The 23,599-nt window shown below is 44.5% G+C and overlaps 1 protein-coding gene across 1 annotated transcript in view; it reads left to right on the top strand.

The window, feature by feature from the left end:
• The first annotated feature begins 2,698 nt into the window (after positions 1-2,698).
• The window catches only part of CRACDL (CRACD like), a 43,687-nt gene continuing 22,786 nt past the window's right edge, over positions 2,699-23,599 (top strand). The window contains exons 1-4 of the mRNA XM_051610568.1: positions 2,699-2,939; positions 3,666-3,788; positions 20,190-20,266; positions 22,150-22,312. Coding sequence (XP_051466528.1) covers positions 20,200-20,266; positions 22,150-22,312 — 230 coding nt within the window. The 5' untranslated portion in view covers positions 2,699-2,939; positions 3,666-3,788; positions 20,190-20,199. The remainder of the gene's footprint in view (positions 2,940-3,665; positions 3,789-20,189; positions 20,267-22,149; positions 22,313-23,599) is intronic.

Below are 23,599 nucleotides of genomic sequence, written 5' to 3'. Positions count from 1 at the left end.
TTTTGATTATACTTGAAAACACCTAAAAAAAAAAATAAATCAATGCTGTATGATAATTGGCAGCTTTGCCAGTTGTCATTTGTCAATGACAAATCACTGACTTAGCTATTTGCTCATCTATGGCCAGGAAATCACTGGATTCTGGAACCTACCTGAAGGACTGTCTTTGTCACCAAGTATATCTTGGAACTCTACCCATAGGACAGTCCTGGTAAATGTCCTTCAGTTGGTCTGTAGAATAATCTGTTTTTCTCATCTTCCTCCTACCCTCTCATGTCTAGAATTCTTGACCCTGCAAGGCTTTTCCTCTCCCTCTCTCTTTTAGGCTCAGCAGTTCCCCACTTATCCTCAAATCTTCCATACCTGTGTCTTTAAATTTCCCTTAACTTCTCATTACTCAAAGCTTGCATGTGCTGACCTTCCATTTTGCTAAGCTTCCTCTCTTTTCTCTGATATCTGCTGTCTGGTGTCAGTTTGTTATGTTGCTGTACGTTAAGGCCATTTGGAAGAATTGGTGGGGGGAAAAAAATGCACTGAAGTGACACCTACTCCACTTGGTTTGTAAAATAAGAATCTGTAGTAAAAAAATGAATCCAGCACTCTATAAAATGCAAATATTTATAGGAGTAGGCTGTGTGCACCACTCTGCCTTCTGGTGATGGTGTCTTTAGGATTCAAATTTCATGAAGTAAATTGTTTCCGGATGCCCACACTACTTCAAATACAGGAGCACTGCACAGAGCTGTGATTTCTGACTCACACTGAGAATTCTGCTACATGCTCAGCTTTTCTTTAGCAGCAGGTGACTTTATATTTACCGTCTGAAAATAACAGTTTGTTTCCTCAAAATGTGGCTTGGTTAGCTATAAGGATTTTTTTTTATTATTATGACCCTCTTTGAAACATGGATTAATTGAGTTTTGCTGTTCCTCAGGTCATGATGCCCATAAGTATTTTGTTTGGAAGTCTAAGTGCTTTTGGGATAGGACTTAGCACTGAGCTCTTCCTATTTCTGCAAAAAGGTGAGAGAAGGAAAATTAACAAAAGAACTGTATAATTTTCCTATCGAGATGATGGGCTTTGCCTATTGTTCAGGAACATACTTGAAGCACCGTAATACTCCTCTGCTTTTGTGCAGTTATAATTGCTGCAGGGATGGACTCATTCCCTGGATAAGTAAGGACATTTATAGGGGAAGGAGAGTTTTCAAGCATAGCTAAGAGACTGTTGCCTGAGTTTGTGTTCAACACAGCACTATTGGGCCACTGAAACTGGCTGTCTTTAATAACAAAAGGAGAGCCTTTTGGGGAATACACTACGTGTGCTAGGAGTAAGAATTAGGTGTCTCATTGCATATTTGAGAAGCTCAGGCATTTCTGCAAATAGAGTTGTGTGCATTTCCGTTCCATTAAAACATAGCTTTGTTTTTAGCAGGCAACAAAGCTATCATAAGTTGGGGAGCAATTGCCTTTTAAGGTCATAACTGGACTTCTCTGGACACCACAGGCCAGTCCTGTGCCTAGACTCCTCTTCCGAAAAAAGATCTTTTACCCTTGTGCTTGCTGGGTGGTGGATATAACTGCTGCTCATCAGTGCAGAGAATGTGCCCTACAGAGATGATACTGGAGCTGCTGCCCTGGCATTCCTGTCCAGGACCACCCGAGCAAGGAGGGAGCTGCTCATGTGTGAGAACGTGCCCACGTGTGATGGGGAATTGTCCGGCCAGAATGAAGGGGCTTGTTTCTGCCCCCCTCGTCCCTCCCAGCCTCACCAGCCCCTGCCATACCATGCCAAGCCTGCTGTGTGCAGCGTCGCTTTCTCGCCGCTGTTGCTAAGAGGATGGATATTCCTTGGAGTCACTAGAAAGCAATCAGGCAGTTTTTCAGATCCTCTGGTCTGTGTGAGACATATACTGCATCTGAGGAGTCATTATTTCATTCCACTGTACAGGGTAATTAGGGTCAGGTATACCCCATCGAAGGGACTCAGAGGCAATTAAACTCTTCAGGCCTAAATCAGCTCTTATTTTTCATCTTTTAGAAGATGCATATTGAGAAGTTTGCAAGCTAAACAGAGTACTTAATCCAGTGGCATGGCAGTCACAAAATGTTGAAAAGGTCTGCAGAGTTCTTGTGTCATCTTTAATTTTCCTGATTTGCTTCTCTTTGGTTTTCTGTGTTATGAGTTTAGCTTTACATTATGCTTCGTAACACATGCATCTGAGAGAACCTTAATTTCTTTATTTTCTTATGTTTAATATTCTTTCATTGCATTTGTTAATGTTGAGGCTGTGCTCACAGTGAATGATTTCCTCTACTTTAGGTAATGACCAAATTTGAAGGACAAAGGTCTTATTTTAAGGTTAAAACTTTGCTGTTTCATTGACATGAAGGACAGACAATCCACCCTCGTTTTTGCACGTGCACTTTGCCTTTTCACTGCAGGTATCTTTTATCGTGAAAGCAGCTCAGCTGCTGTTCCTTTGTGCTGGGTGGTGCTGTGGGTGGCCTTTGCAAAGCTGGGAGTAACTTGTCGGCATGCCCCTGCCTTTCCAGGAAGGGCCCAGCTAAGCTTCCTGAGCAACATCAGCCTTTGCTAAGAAATTCAGGTCAGGATCTCCCTGCTTGTTTCCTAGCAACTGGGGAATACTGGTGCTTTCTCCTCTGACCGGCTCCTTCGGCATTAGATGCAAGGATCTCTTGGTGAAGGGATCAGGGCAGTGCTCATAACCCATGCCTTGGGAAGGCAGAGCGTGCTGGGTAACTGATGAGACATTGGGTAAACTATCCAAGTCAAACTGAATCAAGACTTTTTGAAATCCTCTGTGCCAACTTGGAAGTGCCTCTGCTGCTTTTGCTACCGCTTAAATGTCTGGCGAGGTGACAGATCCTTTTTGAAACACCAGTAGCCTTGAATCTGGCAAACAGCAACGCACACAGGTAAGCAGCTGAAGAAAGTCTGTGTCTGAGTTGCTTTTAAGGTTGTTTTCCTGCAGGTGTGATGTGTTTCTTACACATCTGCACAACACTCAGTTGTGTGAGTATTGACCTGCCTTTGTTCTTAAAGTTTTGTCAGACAGAAAGTAAAAAAAAATTGAGTGGAAAGATGAACTGTCTTCCCTAGTTCCTGGTGGTGTGTGTGTCTATAAAATGCTAAAAACAACCTTGAAATTTCAGTAGTTAATTTAATGTAGAATTGTCTAATGAAAAATCCTTAATTGATCAAGAATTGTTGGTTGGCATCCTGCAACTGGCTTCTCGTAGCACATTTACAAAATGGAAAGCAGCAGTTCCCTGTGCAGAGGAGGCAGCAATCATTGCCTCTGGTTGGTAACACAAGGCGATCTGTTACTGCTTTTTATTCTCCTTTCATAGATTACAAGTAGAAACCCTTGGACAAATGTAAAAATTGAAGCAACGTGCCATTCTAAAACCAAATTTTGAAAAAAAAGAATATTGTCTTCCTGGTGCTGTAGCTTCTCTACTTGCAGATAGCAGAGATGGTGGGATATCTCCAGGGATATACCAGGGTATACTCATACCTAGTGCTGGCACGCTAGTTTTCTGAAGGACCTCTCCTCACAGAATATACAGTTTTCGTGTTTTGAAAAATGTGGAAATTAATGTTTGCAAGTGCATACAAACTATTTAACTTGCCTTTTTCAGAACAGTAAAGAAACAGTTTGTTTCAGCTCTTCGGTGATATGATTTGGTGTAGCTCCACTTAGCTTCAGCAGAGGCCTGCCAAGTGACATCAGCCAAAGATCTGGCTGCACGTCTCTAGCACAGGTAAACTGCAAATATCTTCGTAGGTTTTTGGCACAGGAGGCTGTAGTGGTGCATTCTGTAATGATTTTTTTAAAGCCATATGACTTTAATTATCTCTAATACGAAGCTGTTAAAATTGGGTCTGACTGTAAGGCATTCAGGATTTCTTCAAAGAGATGGAGTAAGTGTATTTTCAATTGGCATTTTCCACACTTAGCATTCAGAAAAAACAGTTCCCAGAGTCTCACATTGCATACCTGATACGGCGGGCAGTTTTCAAAGTGTGCAAGTCTAATTTGGTATCCCAAGATTTTTGTCTCTATCGTACTCCACAGTGTATGTGTCCACTAAAGAAGAGAGAAAGAATTTACACCAGGGCAGGATCTTCCTGCGGTTCAGGATGGTCTTTATTACAAAAGGCTCTCCCAAGCGTGTAACTTCACACTACTGTGTGTTCAGGTGATGCAGGACAAAGAAGGAGAAGTATCTATTTGAGGAGGTGCTTCACGTTTCATTTAATTGTTCCTCTCTCAACAGGAGGAGTTGTTGTTCCTTCCTTAACAGCTTTCAGGAGATAGTTAACAGCAGAAACCTCTTTAGTCACTGTAATCTAGCTGTTTTAGTAAAGTAGCACCCTCGGAGGATAACATGGAACCTGAGAGAAGTCATCCAGCACTCCCTGATCTTTCTTTTCACAAAGATTTGTAGTGTTCTCCTAGGAATGTTCTCCTGCCAGAGCTGGGAGCTCTGCTAGACGTCTCATTCCTTGCCCATTTCCATGATTCACAAATATTTTCAAAATGCCTGGAAAAAAGGAAGGAGGCCCCTAAGCAAAGAGGGTCAGATTTTCCTTAAGTTGAGCAAGTACATCTCCCAACTGCATGTAAAAATATTTTCTCATTGTAAGTCCAGCCAAGGGAGCGTATGCCTGGGCTTTGGAGGTTTAAAAGAAGCTGGAATGAGTCCTGCAGTCTGGTATTGGCAGCCAGCATCAGTGATCTGGGTGGCTGGATGTACAAAAGAGCCAAGTCTGGGGAGGTTATTGGAACATAAAGTTTGAACAGAATGGCATTTCTTGATAGCAAGTGACTCAGATGTGTCCTTGGACTCTGCAGTAGAGAACAGGATAGAGCTGAAAGGTGAATGCTTGCCTCTCTGCCTGTCTGCCAACCTCTGCAAGTCTAGCTGGGAGATGAGAGACTTAAATCCAAGAGTGACCTCAGTGTCATCTAGCTACAGAGGCTGCCTGGGATCCAGTGTCAGGTTCTGGGTATCCAGCTGCCAGAGGAGGTGAGCTCAGAGTGGGACAATGCAGAGAGGGTTAGTAAGACGGTCAGGAGAATGGAGAGCTTTTCATCAGGAGGAAATTAAGGTGCTGTGGCTCATTTAGCTTCACAGGGAAAGGATGAAAGGGAGAGTGGCAGTCTTCTCCAAATATCACTGGCAGGAGAGAAGAGCTGCCTCAAGAAAAGGATTGCATTGGCGCAAAAATAAATAGGTATAGACTGGCCATTTAGTCTGGGAATTTCTAACCATTAGAGTTACAAAGTCCTGGAATAGCATTTCAGTCAAAAAGATGGGGAAGATTGAGTAGTTTTCAAAATAAGACTTTAATCAGCCTATGGAAGGATTATATGAAGTGTCTGCCAGCAACAACAGGGGTCTGAATGCTCAGGAAGTCCCCACTGGTAGTATGTCCCCAAGTTTTATCCTATTTCACTCATGTGAATCTCAGTGATATGAGGACTCCAATGTTGTTTCTCAGGAGATTTTACCAGATGAGAGAACTGAAAAAGTCCAGGCAATGCATGGAACCCCTTCAGTGGGAAGGGGCTGGTAGGTGAGATGCATCCAATAGTGATGAAAAAACCCAGAGCTAAAGAGCCTTTGTGAGTAAAACTAATGACTGAAATATAAAAGAGACAAAATGAATGCCAACCATCTCTTCTATGGCTTTGGACCTGCCCAGGGGATCAAGAAAAGCCAAGAAGTGCTGGGACACTTCAAAAGTGCCATGAGACCAGTAATTTTGGACATGATTTTTGATTTGTTGCTATAACTAGCATTTTAAACACAGATTTTTCTTTTTTTTTTTTTTTTTTTTGGCTGCCTCCTTGGGAAAGAAAGTGAAACACAGCAGTTTGAGGCAGGGAGTTCCCTCCCCAGCAGTAGTGGGATGGCCCTGGAGGGCTGTGCCATACCTGAGAGACAGGCTGCCATTGAATGAAACCACTTCTCCACCTCCTGACTTGGTTGGGAGCACGGCAGACCCACAGGAGGTGGGAGGAGAGGCCACCACAACCAGATTTTTCTTGCACTGCTTTGTTTTCTGAGCTTCAACTAGAAATGCTTCTCTGCCACCCTCCCTCCCAATGGTGTCCCTTTTGCTACCCACAGAGAGAGATTTTTTTAGTGTCTGAATGCCAAAGCCATTTAATTAATGAACGCTGCAGTATGTTTTGCTGTGTTCACTTAAATCAAGCTGAGCTCAAGTATTGTACAGTCACGTGTAAAGGTAATGGTAGATGAGAGCTCTTTATGTCATGCTGGATTTCTGCAGCTCACTTGTGCTACAACTGCCAAATTGCACCCAGGAAATGTTTGAATTAATGACAAATATTTCCCAACAGTAATTAGTTAAATACCTACACATGTTAAATTAACTGTAATAATCTTATCATAGTCATAAATTAATAACGTGCATCTCACCAGACTTTTGAGTGTTGAAGTAAAATATTAATGATGTATTCAAAGAAGGGAGCCTGGGGACAAATGGGATAATTCTCTAAATGGGTCTTTTCTGAGCCTTTTAAATATAATGTTTAGGTTCCTGTGTAGCCTTTGGGGTTTACTTGGCACAGGGGGTTAGGATGGTGGGAATGAGAATGCAGAGCACCCAACCATGAGCTGCTAGGTAACCCTGGCTTCACTCTATCTTCCACAAAGAGGCATCTCCTCAGAGTAAGGTGATTTAGATCTATTAATATCTGAAGTGTCTTCTTTTCTCCATTGCCTAGAGGGAGATGCAGCCAGAGACAATGTGCATGTGCGAGCTTTCTGCAAAAGAGATCTTAAACCAGTGAAGGGTTTCTTAAGGAATGTGTTCCTCAGCTCAGAGAAGGATAGGGAGAAGGTAAGCCCTGGTGGCAGAAATGAGAAGAGACTGAGGACAAGTGGTGATGTGGGAAAAGTGGAATATTTCTCCCAGTGTATTCCCCACCAGAGGTCCCTGGGACCCCTCCCAAGGGAGATCTAGGGAGTGGGATCCAGTTCTCCTTGCCTCCTGCTTTCCACTACGTGACAGAGTGCCTTGGGAAGCTGGGCCTTGGACCTCAGTCTGTGCCATCAACTCCAGCAGAGCTGGAACAAGGGACAGAGCTGGTGCTGAGCATGACAGATTCACTCTGGTCCCTACTCTGAGAGATGCTTCTTAAAGGATATTGGGAGAAGTATTTAATCTCACCATACTTTCCTACCCATCTGTAAAATGTAGATGCCAACAACTCTTTTTTCCCCTTTGGAGAGCTGTTTCAGGTTGTAGGCTGGTTGTCATCCCAACATGATGTATGTATGGACTGGTTCAGCATAAGTTCATCATGGTAGCATTGTGGTGGTATCAATGGAAACAATTGTACCTTTGTAGTACAGTTTCTTGAAATGCCATAATGTTCTCCAGAAAGTCCCGTGCGACTTGAGGCCAGGGACAGGTCTTTCAGAGAGCCGCGAGAGCTGGCAGCTGCCTCTTCTGCCCTCTCTTCTCCCCACCTCCAAATGAAGTGGCAGCATCATGATACTATCAGCCCTGTTCTCTAAATAGTGTCTGGCTTCCACCAGGCCAGTGCTGCAGGACCCAGCCCCCCATGTGCTCTCTGCAGGACTTAATTTCTCAGTTCTTCCCTTCTCGTTCTGACTCTCCATCATACCCTGAGCTGTCCATATCCTTTCACAGCCTGCTGAGACTCACCAGTGCTGTGCCTGAGCTACAGGTGTACTGGCTTCTCAGCTGACTGGCAAGAGGAACAAGCATCTGCTTTCCTCTTGTTGCTGGCTTTCCTTCAGGGAGGACTCTGCACGATCACCATTTTGCACAAAACTGGTAGAAGCTCCGTAGCTTTGAGGTGTGTCTCTCCATCAAACTCAGCTGAACAGGACCAACCACTTCAAAAGTGATGGGGAAGCAGGGGAAAATGGAGCAGGTTAGACAGTGCAGTCACCTTAGTGTTATTTCCTTAGGAAGTGAAACCTAAGGAGTAGCAGCATCATACAGTGATGTTTCCCACCCCGTGATTTAAGATGAAAAAGCTCTGTCAGGGCTCAATGTGTCTGTTTTGCAGATGAGTGGATGCACAATCAGTGTGACACTGTGACTGGTAGAGTGTTCTTCTGTTGCTCTGGACAGATAAGGAGCAGGAGCCCTTCCAGGGACTATGTCCCTTACAGTTGTTATAAACACTGTCAGGAAAGATTTGAGCTCTTTCTTGTGCTTTCTCCAGTCCCCTCTCCTCGTTTTGTTTTGCATGTAACATTTTTGCATATAAATCTTCTGAATATATGAGCACAGGTGCTCACTGTTGTTTGTCCTGGATAAATTGGCACAGTTAAATGCTTTCTATTGCCCAGCTCAAGGGAATGAGTGGGATTGTGCAGGTGGCATAAGGCACGCCAAAGACTTGGCTCTGAGCTTCTGACAAGGCAGCAGTAAAAACTATTCAGGTTAGTGACTTCCAAAAGTCTGCAAAGACTGAAGCAGCAACTGGAGGTGAAACGTGTGGCCTGACTTGCCAGAGTCGATTTTCACTGAGGTTATTGCTGCGGGGAAGAAGCGAAGGGGGAAATGACAATCCGAGCAAGTGGCAGGTATTTCCGTTTGCTCATATCCGTGTTTTGGAGCACAGACATGCAACAGGGAGAGAAGAACTACAGGAAAACAGCTCCTCTCTTTCAAACACAAAATAACACATCTATCCTGAATCAACAGTAAGAATGAAAAGTGTATAAGTACGTGTTGTGAGGGAGTAAACAACCAAGACTTAGGGCATTTACATTTGTGAAATCCTGATTTTAGACTGTGGAGGAAAGTTCCGAGCAAAGATGAAAGGACTCAGCAATGTTGTTCACTGTGGCACCGTCAGAAAGCAACCTTCCAGTTGAAATTATTTGGGTTAAGAAGGCTGTCCAGCTTAACTGGACTCCTGTGTGAAACCCCTGCAGCAGTCCTGTATTGCTGTGACCTGGCATTTAAATTCTTTGGCTCTTTTTTCTGGAAGTGACCTGAGTGTTAGGCGGAGAAAGCAAAAGGAGGCCATGGCTCATCTCTCTCCCATCTGGGCTCAAGAATATTATTATCAATTGAAAGCCAAGAGGGACTAAATTAGGAAGGGTCAAAAGAGGCTAAATAAGGTCCTTCCCAATTAACAGGCTGCCACATGTACTACCTCAGAGTGAGCCTTGTGTGACAGTCAGACAAGAGACTGTTCAGCTTTGCTTTCGGCCTTTGGGGTTTAATGCAACAGGAATGTGGAATGTGTTTACAAGGTAGCAGTTATTGCTGAAATATGTGAGTGCTGTTGCCTGAGGAAACTTAAGAGGATTGAGATTGCACTGACAGTGGCTGTACCTCTTGGACAGTCTGTGAATGTTGGGGAAGAAACTGGTCTCTGAGTCTGCAGCCTGAGCCCTGCAGAGGGGATGCGGGGGAAGATTCTCCCCTTCCCCACGGCCTCCCACTGCAGCTCCAGCCAGATCTCACTCTCTCCTCCCTGCTCCTTCATGCTAGGATGACCCAGGAAGGTGAACTGGTTCTTGGGCTGGAGACATGGCTTCTTGTTACCCCTGCATCCGAGGTGACTCCAGGTTAGCACATGACTGCAACCGGGTCGGCGGAGCGGTGTGGGCTGAAAGGAGGCCAAGCTGAGGGAGGGCTGAGAGCTGAGGGCCCCCTTTCAGCTCCTGGAAATCAACTTGCTTTTGTTCTGGCTACTTTCAGCTGGTAGGCTGGTATATCTCTGCCTGGAAGGGCTCAGGCTTCTCTTAAAATATTTAATTCATTCTCTTTTCATTCTCAACTTTCTTTCTTTTTTCTCTACTTTAAATATCCAATTTTAAAACTATTCTAGACGTGGTTCATAGATGGTCCTTCCAGCATAGGAATTCCCAAGGAACCTGGTAAAGCCCAGCCTAGTCTCTTTATTTTGTGCACTTTCTTCATTACTTCTGTTTGTTCAAACTGGACTTTATTTTTTGTCACACTAGTGGCAAAATATTAGGAAGAGGCTATAGCTATATTCTGTGTTCAGGTAAACCTGACCTTTGAAAAGATTTGCCATTAACTTTTAAAGAAGCTTAATGAAACCATTGAAATGACACTGTTGACTACACCACACATTAGGGAGCTGAGAGTAAATACTCCATGCAGTATAAATGAGCTCAGAAAGGATGAAAATTGGGCCACATTCAGCTCTGATGTTAGCAGTTGCCTTCATTGTCTGGTTAACTTGGCCCACTGATTTTTCTTCAGAATAGCAGATAAAGCTGAATAAGGATCTTATTCTCGGTAGCGCTAAACACTTTCTGCATCTTAAACTCCCATTAACCTCTGCACTGTACAAGAACATGCTGACATTAGGCTAATTGATGGGGCAGGAGGTGCAAGTGTGCTATTCCTCAGGGCTTACTGTGGTTATAGGTCTTATTCTTTCTTAGCCACAAAGTAAGTGTGTGTGTGTACATAGGCATATAGATAATTTATTGTATTCATGGTTCCAGAAAGCAAAGGAGGCTCAATTAGAGCCCTGTTACATTTCCTTGGGTTTAAAAGCACTGAGACATTATAACAAAGTTGATATTTCTACTCATTCTGAATACCAAAAGAGCTGGTATAATTATTCTTGCAAAATAGCTCCAGGAATGTTCCCTGTGCTGAATTGAAGAGTAACTGCAATTGCGACGCGTAGAATTAAATGTAATTTTGTTCTAACTAAAGCATGACATTCTACTTTCTTTTCTATTGCTTTTCAAGGAGAGGCAGAGTTAATTTCTAATACTTTACTGACCCTTGACTCAGAGTGATGTGAGCCTGCTGCTGTGCAGGAAAGGTGATCTTCTTCAGAACATGATTAGCCAAAGTACACTGTGAACACTGTATTATTTAAATTAAAAATATGGATTGTGCTTCTATCAGTAAAGATGGCTGATGCAAGCCTAAAACTCTTGTAGTGAGTTGATATGTCCGTGCTTTTAAACATAGTGGAGAGTGTCTGGTAGGGAGCTGGCCAGGGGACGTCTTTGTGTAAAGCAGCTGTGCCTTTCTTATTGCTGAGGGCTGAAGAAGGACAGCCAATGGGGCTTTATTACTCTGACAGGCCTTTTAATAATAATGCTTTCCACGTTGGTAGAATAGATCTCCAGGTCCCTCTATTAAATCACAAGATACAGAGAAATGAAAGGAAGGAGGAAAGGGTTACTCCACCTTTCACAGGAGTTTGCTTTGTTCTTTTGCCAATGCAAGATCCTCCCCTCCTGGCCTCCCCCCAGCCCTTCTAATTAATTTCTATTGTTGTTTGGTTTGCTTTGTTGTTGGGTTTTGTTTGTTTAAAGAAAGCATGCAAGCTAAAGCTTGTCCCATGAACAAAATAAGACCTTTCGCAAGGTATATTCCCTTGATTTACTTGATCTCCCTTAGGTAAGCAGAGTTCACTGTTCTGGTGGACAGCCCATTCCTGGCACAATCCTGGGCAATGCCAGTGCTGCCTTCTGGCCTCCTACGTTTGTGTGTTCTGTTGCAATGCACTTTGTTTTGAAAACCAAAATGCTCGCTCTTCAAAAGCTGCTCGGGAGGAAAGTTTACTTTTTGCTGTGTTTCTCACTTCTCTCAGAAATGCCTTGTGCTTGTGCTAGAGAAAGGAATGTGCTGTTGTCAGGGGCACTGCGGAAGTGCTGGTGAGGATCCGGCATGCACGGCCTCTGGAAGAATAGGGACAGATGCACCAGAGAGGAGTTTGAGCTAGTTAGGTGAAGGAAAGAAAATGCTGCCCAATAGCAGTGAAAGAAGCAACTGAAGACCCAGAAAACCCACTGAAAGACTTGGGAATGTGCACCTGCTGCCTCTTCTGTTTTTCCAGTTGTAGCTTGTGAAGCTCGTGGTCGTGGCAGGTGTCACACAAAGGCTTGGAAGGGGAGCCCATGCAGTGAGCTGTATCCTATGTCCCCTCTCCCATCTTCCTTTTAGCAGGTGTTTTATTACTTGTTATCCCTTGGTGTCTAGGGACAGGAGGCACCAACTTATGTTGACACAGTATGTGGCAGGAGAGTTGAGTGACGGGTCTGAGAACTGCAAAGAAAAGGGCTGGTGTGGAGAGACAGCAGTTAGACACAGCTGGTCCCCGTGCTATGGCCTGCTATTCCTCCACCTCCACCAATTCTGGAGCTGGAGGAATAGCAAATTCTGGCACAAGGAGCAGCATTGGAAGAGATTATGTGTTGGTGCAACTAACTTTGGCTAGTAATTTCTGAAAGAAAGGGCAAATCACTCACAACCAGCTCTGTTCATTTTGACAGTGACTAGGAAGAGGATGGAAGGTTCTCTGAAAGGCAGAGCTTTAAAGAGGAGGGCCATGACTTTGTGGTCAGGCTGGGTGCACTCACCTGGATGCTGGCCTGGGACCCACACAGTCAGGGAGAGGTTGCTGGTAGCAAAGCTACTTGCAGCCAGCCTTGCTCTGGCATGATGAGTGGCACGTGGGGTCTCACCACATCATCATGGCTGTACAACATACAGATCTTCTAACAACATGAGAGCATGCTATGAGGGTAGCAGAAGCTGGAGAAAATATCTGCCACAAGCAAAGAAACAAGACCTTCTATTGACCAATATGGCAGATAAGAAAAGATAGGGAGGGTGTAACAGGTTCAGTGTGAGACTGATGAAGGTGGGTAACAAACTACCCTGTTTTAGCAAACCATTTGTGAAAATACTGCATTTTGAAGGTGCTGTCCCCATGGACATCAGTCAGCATAAACAAGTAGGTGCTAACAGCATCCACACTAAGTTATTAAACCAGTAGAGAATACTCGAAGTCAGAAGATTTACAAAGTGGTACTTTTCATTTACTGATTCAAAACATTTGAGCAAAATGGAAGGAGATGATCATCTGCCCACCTTTGAAAACAGGAGGCAAAGTTGTATATAAAAAGTGTTCTTCTTTTTTTTGGTTTGGCATGAAGTTTATCTTTGTATTTTGTATAAGTATAGTAGAGGAAAATAATGCCATTTTCTCAGAAAATAAGTCTTTTCTGGTTAAATTGTTTTTAATGCATCATCTATTCAAAAAGGATGGGAACACAGCTAGGATATGTACAGATCCTCTGTAGGTGCTGACATAGGGTAGAAAAGCAGGGTGGCCCTTCAGTCACAGTGCTGGGACTCTGGATAAAGCTTCTAGGATGGGTGTGAAAGCATGCACTCAGATGTATTTTGTTCACTTGAGTGAGCTGGAAGCCCCATAAAAGGTGAAATCTGTTCTATTTTGACATAAAGAGAGGCCTGGAGCAGGAAGGTGTATGGCTTTGGAAATGGTGTTGCAGTTGCTGTCAAATTCTCCTCTCGCTTTTTTTGAGCTTTTTGGATGTGTTTATACAAACTAATTGGATTCCCAGACCTGCATCTCACTCCTGTGGACACTTCTAATACCTAGGCTGGCATGGGCCGTGCTAGCTCAGGGTAAGCACTTAACTGTACTTCCTAGACCTCCTCCTACAGAAGAGGGGATAGTAACATAAGCTTAAGATGACTGATAACTTCTGGAAAGGATTTTATAATTGGGCATGCTGCAGGAGATTCAGTTTTAGTTAGGCTCAAGTGTTATCATTTGGGAGCACTGAAAGGGGTCTAAGAGCTTGGAAAGGGGGTAATGTTGGGACCCCTGTTACTAGGAGAAGGTCTGAGCAGAGGGGCATGTTGAACAGCAGCGTTTCTTTTGCTTTGTGAAAACCTCCCCGTCACAAGCTGGTTACCCCCTCTCCTATGCCTCCTTCTACCAAACTTGGTTTTACAGTGTCTTCAGCACACAGGTCTCAGGGACAAACCTTTGCTTGGGAGGCAGGTGACCACAACAGGCCTTTGGAACCTGCACTGTGGCAAGGACTGGTATCCTGGGGCTGTGCCTGGATGGTTGTCTCGCTAATCCATGTGCCAGAGAGCTGGAGCATCTCCAGAGGTCTGAAAGTTCTTCTGATGATCCTGTTGCTGGCAGGGGATCATGGTGGGTGCCCTGGGCTTGCTCCCTCTGGGAACTTTGAACTGTCCTTTTCTGTGGTCGATGTGACAGGAGAAGGGGCTGCCTGGCCCATGGGTGGTGCCTTTATTTCAGATTTGAGCACTCACAGAGGGGCTGGGTGAGGAAACCTCAGTTTTCACCTGTGGTATCTAATGTGTTTTGAGTTCAGTTGCTACCTCTGCTAGAGGAGTGTTTCTGGCTGTAAAACCAGTAGGAATTTTAGTGCATATCATGATACCGGAGAGAGAAAATGGCAGGTCTTCCTCAATATGAAATAGTTTCCCTACATTCAGATATTTTAAAATCACTGTGATTCTTGATGTTTCTTTGCCTACTAGAAATAGAAAGTTATGCAACACAGGGATAAAAGGTGTAAATTGCTTTCATTTGGTTCAGCTGTGACTTTTTTTGGCACACCCTTTTGAATGTGCTGACATATTCCCTCTCTATTCACTGCACTCATGTCATCTCAGCTGTATTACTTGTATCTTAGCTCATGTAGAAAGGGCACGGGAAGGAAGAGGGAACGTGGGAAAAGTCTCTGCTGGGAAAAGTCCAATATAGAAAAATATCGTTCTAAGCTCCGTTAATATTTAGCAATTCATCATCAGACATTTTGGGCTTATAAAATCCCATAATAAATTGAAAAGGCAGATATCTCTAGTATTCTGTTATGAAAAGAACCACACATGAAGTGCAAAGGAAAAAAAAAAAGAAGAGGAAAAGAGTATGACTGCCAGCAGTGTGGTTAATCTTGCCCTTGCTAACAGAAGAGAAATGATGCAGACTGATCTTCCAGGATGCAAATCCTGCTGAGTCTTCAGATCACAGGGTGATTTAACTTAGTGATGGACTTGAGCAGATCCTTGGGGAAACTGGAAATGAGAAAGCTCATGGGCCCTGCTCCACAGCTGAGCCTCCAGTTCCAAGTAGAAGTGCACACTGAATACCACCTGTACCAGTGGGCGCCAGTTCAAAGCTGCTGAAGTTTGTCAGCATTTCATTGCACAGTTATTAAACTTGCAGGCTGGCATAGATATGAAGCAAAGCTTTGAAGAAGATAAAATTTAGTACCAGAGCAAACAATCAAATCTCTATTTACGTCAGGGAATTGACAAGCAATTATAGTCATACCAAGGGTAAACTTTGGCCTCTTTTTTTTTTTTTTTTTTTTTTTTACTCTTAAGTATGTTTTAATTGAATCTTTCCTCAATTAATGTGTTAATACTGGAGGGCTTGTTACAGACATTGAGGAAAACCTTGAAAGATTGAAAACCTGCCTAAAGACATTGTTAAAGGGAAAAAAAGGAGATAGAGATAGAGCAGTTCTCCGAGTTCATATATTTGGGAAAGAAAATAGAGTTATCTCATGGTGGATGGTGAGCAGGTGGAAACCAGCATTTCTCTAACAGCAATCAGCAAAGGAAGCATATAAAAGGGAAAAAAACAACTTTCCCTCAGGTCAATAAAAATGTCATTGTGAATTTTAAAGTAGAAATGAATGTGACTGCCTCCAGTGAGGTTTGGCGAGACGCTCAGCCAGGCAGCCCTGCTTGCAGAGCGGCACAGAGGGATCTCCTGCCAGATGCTCAGGGGGGGCCAGTATCTCTTCACACTGCGTTGGGTTATTGCTCCAGTGGAAACTGTCACTCAGCAAAACACTCCAACAAGTGGCTAAGTCTCAGCTTCGGTGTTTGCTTAGAATCAAGGTTTCCTGAAAACTGATCTGTTGATTTTTGGGTGTACTTCTGAAAGCCTGGCGACCGTGGCACCACCTGCCAAGAGTTTTGCAACTCCTGCCAGTTCCCTCCACCACCTGCTGACCTGCCCTGCGCCGTCCTGAGGTTAAGGAAATGGGTGCTCATTTGTCTCTTGGCACAAACAAACATCCCCTTGGTAACAGCAGCCATAAAACTCCTCCCACACCCTCGCTGTCCTTGTCACAGCGTGTGTTTGCACAACATAGCTACTGTGGGGAGGGCTGCCACCCTCATCATCCTTGCACATGGGCCCTGTGGAGTCACAGCAGACCTTGATGTCTGACATCAGGTTCAGGTTGGAAACTCGCCTTTTGAACTGGAAACATGAGAAGTGTCCACTTGTAAGCTTTGGGCAATGAAAGGTCCAGACAGTTTTCTGACCCTTGTAGTTGCATGACAAATGGAGAGGCAGCAGTTTTTATGAAAGCCTTGCAGTTGTCCCTCCACTGCAAAACCAGTATCGTCCATCTGACCCAAACTTCTAGGATTTACTACTATAGTTTAAACTAACTGCCTCCCTGCTGGGGCCACTGGAGTCTCCAGGCTCCTGCGCGGGAGGGAGAAGACGCTGGTGCTCGTGTCCAGTGTCTTCTCCATCCAAGGTGCCTCTGATCCACACCCCAGGTTGATTTCTGCTTCCCTCCAAAGTCATCTTACCCAGATGACTTTCCTCCCTGCACAGCTGGATCTCTTCAGCAGCTCTTCCCACCAGCTCTTCCCCCAGAGGACAGTGAAGGGGCATCCAGGGAGGACTCCAGGTGGTGGTGGTGAGGTCTGGCCAAGGACCTGGCTCTTTCTCACAAGCTGGTGCTCCAGCCCTGCACCCCATGCTGCATCCTTGTAAGAGACATCCCCACAAGCACAGTGGTGGCAGGCTGCCTTCCCCAGAAGTTAAGCACTTTCTGGAAAGATACAGCAATTCCTAAAATAACCTCAGAAAACAGCAAAAAATGTGGCAGACTTGAAGAACGGCCACATGAAGTCAGAAGGGGAGTGAGGACCTTGATTCAAGACACGCCAAAGAGAGAGCTCATCAGTGTTCAGTGCCTTTCTGTTTCTCCTAAGTGAGATGTTTGCTGCACCCCTGGTCACATCCTACTGTCCTCAAATGTTTGGCACACCCAGTGGAAACTCTGTTCAAGACCTCAGATGGCACATATCAGTCACACAAATCTTCTCTGACGTTATGGTGGAGCTAACCCTTTCTAAAATCACTTTTATTCTCTAGAAGCTTGGCTGCTAAGATTTGAGATGGGACAACACCACATTTCTGGACTGTCAGAAATTAAGATATTATCTGCTTGGATTTTGGCAGATGGAACGTGTCTATACTTGCCTGCATGTTTCATACTAACATTTCCATGATGTGGGTATTTATTCCCTGGTGGCTTTGCTATTCAGCACTGGCAAAGTATGGCATATAAAGATGCAGATTAAAAAATACCCCTTCACCTGAGTGAAGTTGGATGCAGCAGGGCCATGCTAGTGGGCCACAGCTGGGCATCTGAATTGTGATATCCATCATTTATGCAGAGACTGCAGGATCTCACCTCTGGATGCACACAGCTTACAGATGTTACGGAGCAGGCACAGAACAGCTGAGGCTTCAGAGCTATTGACTTGCAGTCCTGCCATGGCTGTTGCAACATGATAGCATGAGTCTGAGACACCCTGAGCCTGTTTCATAATTGACTGTATGTGCCACAGCCCGCAATACGTATTTATCTGTTACCTCCCATCAGGTGCTTGCTTTAAAAATATATGTATCACCCACACGTGAGTCTTTTCTGGGGCTGATTGCTTGCTAATTCTGCCTACATAAGGCAGATGCCCTTAACCAAAATTGCTCTCCCTCATCTCTGTGTTTAATTCTGATTCTGGTTTTCCAAGGGGTGGTGGCAGGGGGTGTTTTGCAGCCAGTGTGTGGGTCTGCCCTGAGGGAGCCCTGGGGCTGCTGGGCAGGAGAGGTGCCTTTGCTGATGCTGTCACATCACCACTTGTCACTGCCTGGCTCAAGCACTCGCCAATGGAGGACACAAGTAATGTTTCAGTCTTGAGTAGATCCTCCTGAAGACAGTACTAAGGTACCTGGAAAACAACGGGGTGATTGGTGACAGCCAGCACAGCTTCACCAAGGGAAAATCCTGCCTAACTCATTCGGTGGCCTTCTACAATGGGGTCACAGCATCAGCGGACAAAGGAAGAGCAACCAACATCATCTCCCTGGACCTATGCAAAGCCTTCAACACTGTCCCTCAGGACATCCTGGTACCCAAACTGGAACGATACAGATTTGATGGATGGACCACTTATTGGGTAAGCGACTGGCTGAGTAATCAACAGCTCGATGTCCAGATGGAGACCTCTGACCAGAGGTGTTCCCCAAAGGTCAGTACTGGAACTGGTGCTGTTTAACATCTTTGTCAGCGTCATGGACAGTGGCATCGAGTGCAACCTCAGCAGGTTTGCTGACAACACCAAAGTATGTGGAGACGTTGAAATGCTGGAAGGGAGGAGATGCCATCCAGAGGAACCTTGACAGGCTTGAGAGGTGGTCTCTTGCAAACTGCATGAAGTTCAACAAGGCCAAGTGCAAGGTTCTGCACCTGGCTCAGGGCAATCCCAAGCACAGATACAGGCTGAGTGGAGAATGGATTGAAAACAGCCCTGAAGTGAAGGACTTGGGGGTGATGGTGGATGAGAAGCTCAACATGAGCCAGCAGTGTGCACTTGCAGCCCAGAAAGCCAAACGTGTCCTGGGCTGCGTCAAAAGAACCATGGCCAGCAGGGCCAGGGAGGGGATTCTGCCCTTCTGCTCAACTCTTGTGAGACCCCACCTGGAGTGCTGTGTCCAGCTCTGGAGCCTGCAACATAAGAAGGACATGGAGCTCCTGGAGCAAATCAAGAGGAGGGCCACAAAGATGATCAGAGGGCTGGAGCACCTCTGCTATGGAGACAGGCTGAGAGAGTTGGGGTTGTTCAGCCTGGAGAAGGCTTTGCAGTGACCTCACAGCGGCCTTCCAGTACCTGAAGGAACTGCAGGAAAGCTGGGGAGGGACTTTTTGCAAGGGCTGGTAGCAAGAGGACAAGGGGTAATGGATTAAAACTTGAAGAGGAGAGATTTACATTAGACATTAGGAGGAAGTTCTTTAGTATGAGGGTGGTGAGACACTGGAACGGGTTTCCCTGGGAAGTTGTGGATGCCTCATCTCTGGAAGTGTTCAGGGACAGTTTGCATGGGGCTCTGAGCAACCTGTTCTAGTGGGAGGTGTCCCTGCCCCTGCAGGGGGGTTGGAACTAGATGATCTTTAAGGTCCCTTCCAGCCCAAACCATTCTGTGATTCTATGTTATAATTCTATGAATAAATGTTTCTTTTCCATTTCACTACCTTGTTGAATTTATGAGCCTCATTACTTAAGTCTGCTGGCCCTTCAGAGGATCAGAACAGCCACACTGTACTCACCTTCCCATGCAGGTTGTGGCATGAGTGTCTATCACCATCACAGCCCAGGGAGTTCTTCTACAAGATTTAACTCCCCATCTGTGATTTTATTCTGCCTTGATCATGAAATTAGGGTTTTCCAGATGAAGAAAAGAGAGCACAGACTACTGCTCTGAAAATGCATTTTTAATTTCAGATACACAATCCTCAGTGTTGGAACATGTACAGTTTGGGAAATATTTTTTTAGTTCAGGAACCTTACTAAGCAGAGCGGTCGTTAGCTTCCAAAATAATTACTAAATAATAATTGAAGAATAAAATGTATTATTTTTTAATTTTTAGTTGTATTTTTCTGTTCTCTGTATGAACAAAGCAATCAAAGGAATTGTTGCTTTTTCACAAGTTGCTTAAAAAAAAGAAGAAAATGTAGAACCCGTAGAATACGTCAAGTTGATATAAATAAAGGAAAAATAAATGCAGTTCTTTACTGACATGACTTACACGTTATCTAAATGCTGCAATTGACATTGTGTCTGATCCTGAATAGGTGCAGAGCAGGAGAGTTAAAGCAGCCCACCCTCCTCTGATTCATGGTTTTAGAAGCATTTGAGAATCCCATGAAGCTCAGTTTTCAGACAGGAGAGGCTAGTTGGTTAATTGAACCATGATGTACTATCATCTGATGGAAGTGGAAATATTCTGTGGCATTTCCTGTGTCTTAGACTAAAAAAGCTTCATTCTCGGGGGTATTTTTATTTTTTTTTTAAATGTATATTTATATATAGATACAATGCAAATATTTAGGTATATGTCCTTAGTGTATTTGTATGCAAAACCATATTGGTTTTATATTTTAGTAACTTGCCAGTATGTATGTATACATATATATGTAGTGAAGTACTGTTATCTAGTTGATATGACTGACACTTTTTCTACCTCTTTTAGTGACTGTCACATGAGTTCCTCAAGGATCATGGACGCGAAGGTGCGAGAGGCTGAAGGAGATGGAGAGGACAATTCAGGTAGAATTGCTGCTTTCCCCAGTGGCTGAAAAGTGCTGTGACTTCTTGAGCTTTACTGCCCTAGCTCTGTTACAGAAGTGAACCTGTTTGTTCAGGGAATGCGTTCCCCCTTTCTCTCCTCCTCTCTCCAAGAGCTGTTACATTTTTTACATTTTCGGAGGCTTGAGAGAAGATTCTTCTAGCACCTTGTGACAAAGTTGCCTTTGCACACAACGAGATGCAGCAACAAGTGAAACCCTCACAGGGATGCCTGGCAGTGCTGCCGTGCCACTTTGCGTGGGACAGGCACAAGTTGTTGGGATGTCTTGTGCAAAACTCTGATTTCATTTCAAGTAGTTCCCTTCCCAGAGCTTGCAACTGATGCTCATTCAGGTCTCTCCTCACTGAGCAGTCTAGCCTTGCTTTTCAAGATCGTTGCTTGATTTTGCAAAGTTCAATACTTTGTGATTCATTGAGTCTCATAATTAGCATTCAAAATATTCTGGGATGTATTATGAAACTGACATTATAAAAGCATTAGGCTCCCAACACTGCACATGACACCTGCGTAAGTGTTTTCTACATGTAAATTGGTTTTGGTAGCAACATTTCCTTTTCATGGCTATTTAGCTTGCTGACCAAAGGTGAGGCAGTTAAGGCACCCTCAGTAAGTTTGCAGACAACACCAAGTTGGGGGAGAGTGTTAATCTGCCTGAGGGTAGGGAGGTAGGCTCTACAGAGGGACTTAGACTAGATCGATGGGCTGAGATGAATTGTATGAGGTTCAACAAGGCCAAGTGCTGGGTCCTGCTCTTGGCCACAACAACCCCATGCAATGCTACAGGCTTGGGGAAGAGAGGCTGGAGAGCTGCCCAGCAGAGAGGGACCTGGGGGTGCTGACTGACAGGCAGCTGAACATGAGCCAGCAGTGTGCCCAGGTGGCCAAGAAGGCCAGTGGCATCCTGGCCTGTATTAGAAGTAGTGCGGCCAGCAGGACCAAGGAGGTGATCGCCCCTCTGTACTCAGCACTGGTGAGACCACACCTCGAATACTGTGTCCAGCTTTGGGCACCTCAATACGAGGAGGACATTGAGGTGCTGGAGCGGGTGCAGAGAAGGGCAAAAAAGCTGGTGAAGGGCCTTGAGAACAAGTCTTATGAGGAGGTGCTGAGGGACCTGGGGCTATTTAGTCTGAAGAAAAAGAGGCTGAGGGGAGACCTCATTGTCCTCTACAACTACCTGAAAGGAGGTTGTAAAGAGGTAGGTGCTGGTCTCTTCTCACTAGTAACTGGCGATAGAACAAGAGGAAATTGCCCCAAGCTGCACCAGGAGAGGTTTGGACTAAACATTAAGACCAACTTTTTCACAGAGAGGGTTGTCAGACATTGGAGCAGGCTGCCCAGGGAAGTGGTTGAGTCACCATCCCTGGATGTGCTTAAAAGTCACCTAGATGTGGCACTTGGGAATGTGGCTTAGTGCTGGACTTGGTAGAGTAGGGTTAATGATTGGACTTGGTGATCTTGGAGGTCTTTTCCAACCTAAGTGATTCTGTGATTCTGTGAAGGGTTTCAAAGTTGCAATTTCTTCTCTATATCCTACGCTAGTAATAACAAAGGTTTTCTTCACAGCCTAATTGTCTCAAGAGGCAAGTAGAAACTCTATTAGGAAAGATCCTCCACTGCAGATTATTTCTTATGTGTCATAAACAGTGCAGCCCATTCTCCAAGATGATAGTCATTTCATGCTATCAGTATAGTCTTGAAAGACATTAGTGTAAGAACAGACCGTGTTGCCTCTTCCAGGCAAAAAAAGCCACTTGTGTAGAAATTATAAGGGAATTATTATTATTGTTTAAAAAACTTGCAAACACTGCTGGTTGCATCTTCTCTATGTTTCTTTGCTTAGGAAAGAAAAAGTCAAAGTTCAAATCTTTCAAGAAGTTTTTTGTTAAAAAGAAAAGGAAAGAAACATCTTCTGGGAGCAGCGGTCTGAAGCTTGTCCAGTCAATGAGCAATGTCACAGACTCACACAACATGCACCTGAATGATGATTCTGAAGATGAACTCAAGTAAGGCCTTGGATTGTGGCTGGTAAACAAATCCATAACTGCTACCGTGTTTATAAACTAAAGACATCCCAAAATTGCATCCTCCTCTTTTTCAGAATATTGTGTTCTCAAACAGTTGGCTTTTTCAGGAAAGTACAAATTAAAATGGCTAGGCGAGGCAAATTGCAAGGAAATTGGATAGGGTGCAGCAAGAAACAACTAAAAATGCTTTCATTTAATCATAAATAAGCCTTGGGTTATCGTTTCAAAAGAATGTAATTCCTATCTCCAAAAATGAATTAGGTACTCAGCTTATATCTTACCAGAATAGTCTTATGCCTCTAAGGTGTCTCTCTCCGAAGGTTTGCTAAAGAAATTTAAATGCCTAACCATTTATGCCAGGTTTTGAAAGCAAGGAAAGGATAAGGGTGTGACTGCAACTGAAATCACCTTTGTTTCCTCTGTATACATAGAATTATTTTCACCAAGGGACAAAAACCTGCATCCCAGTTAGTCATCAGCTTCCTTTTATAATCAGCAGAGAGACGCCAACATTCCTAAGAAAGCTCATGTTTACACAAAAAATTCTTGCCTAGACATCTGTTCAGATGAACCTGGCTCTAAAAGTGCCTATATCTAGAGTGCCAGGGTGACCAGCTCTGATGTGAACAGCCGTGGTTTCGTGTCTGAAGTTAGACCAGATGAATCCCAGCCTGTGTATCTCTCTGCCTCTGAAAATCCTGCCTCCGTTCAGGAATTGCCAAAAAAGTTCTCCACTAGGTAACTGTGAGAAACCCGGTCTAAGACTTCCAATTCATTCCTGAAGGGAGAGATGGATCTAAGAGACCCGTGGCTGCCTAAAAAGAAGTCCTTACGTAGTCTGTGTCTCTCAGAACAAACCTCCCGGTCCTCAGGCCGGAGATGCTGCTGTGTCCAGGGGCAGGAGAGGGGAACCCTCCTGCCCATTGCAGCTGACGCTGCACAGCGAGGCCACCAGGCAGCGCCAAACCACCAGAATCAGTTATTAACAGCTTTTATCTGTTTATTTATTTATTTCGTCTTCAGCGGCCTGGGCCACAGCAGTTGAAGCCCCAGGAATTCTGGGCTGGCCACACCAGGTCTACACTAAGGCCATCGTGTTGTTGTTCAACAACATCCTTTTTTAAGACATGGCTGATCAGATTTTCCTTCCCTTAATCACCACTCAGTGATGTCCAATCTTTGGATGCTTTGGCCACGTTCCTGTGCTGTTGTTTGCAGGGTTGTGACATCATTGTTTCTTAGGAATTGCTTAGGCAAAACCCAGGA

The sequence above is a fragment of the Apus apus genome, chromosome 1 (genome assembly GCF_020740795.1).
Source record: "Apus apus isolate bApuApu2 chromosome 1, bApuApu2.pri.cur, whole genome shotgun sequence".
Lineage (NCBI taxonomy): Eukaryota > Metazoa > Chordata > Aves > Apodiformes > Apodidae > Apus > Apus apus.
Note: the sequence above shows the minus strand (reverse complement) of the source record. Positions and strands in the feature narration are given on the sequence as shown.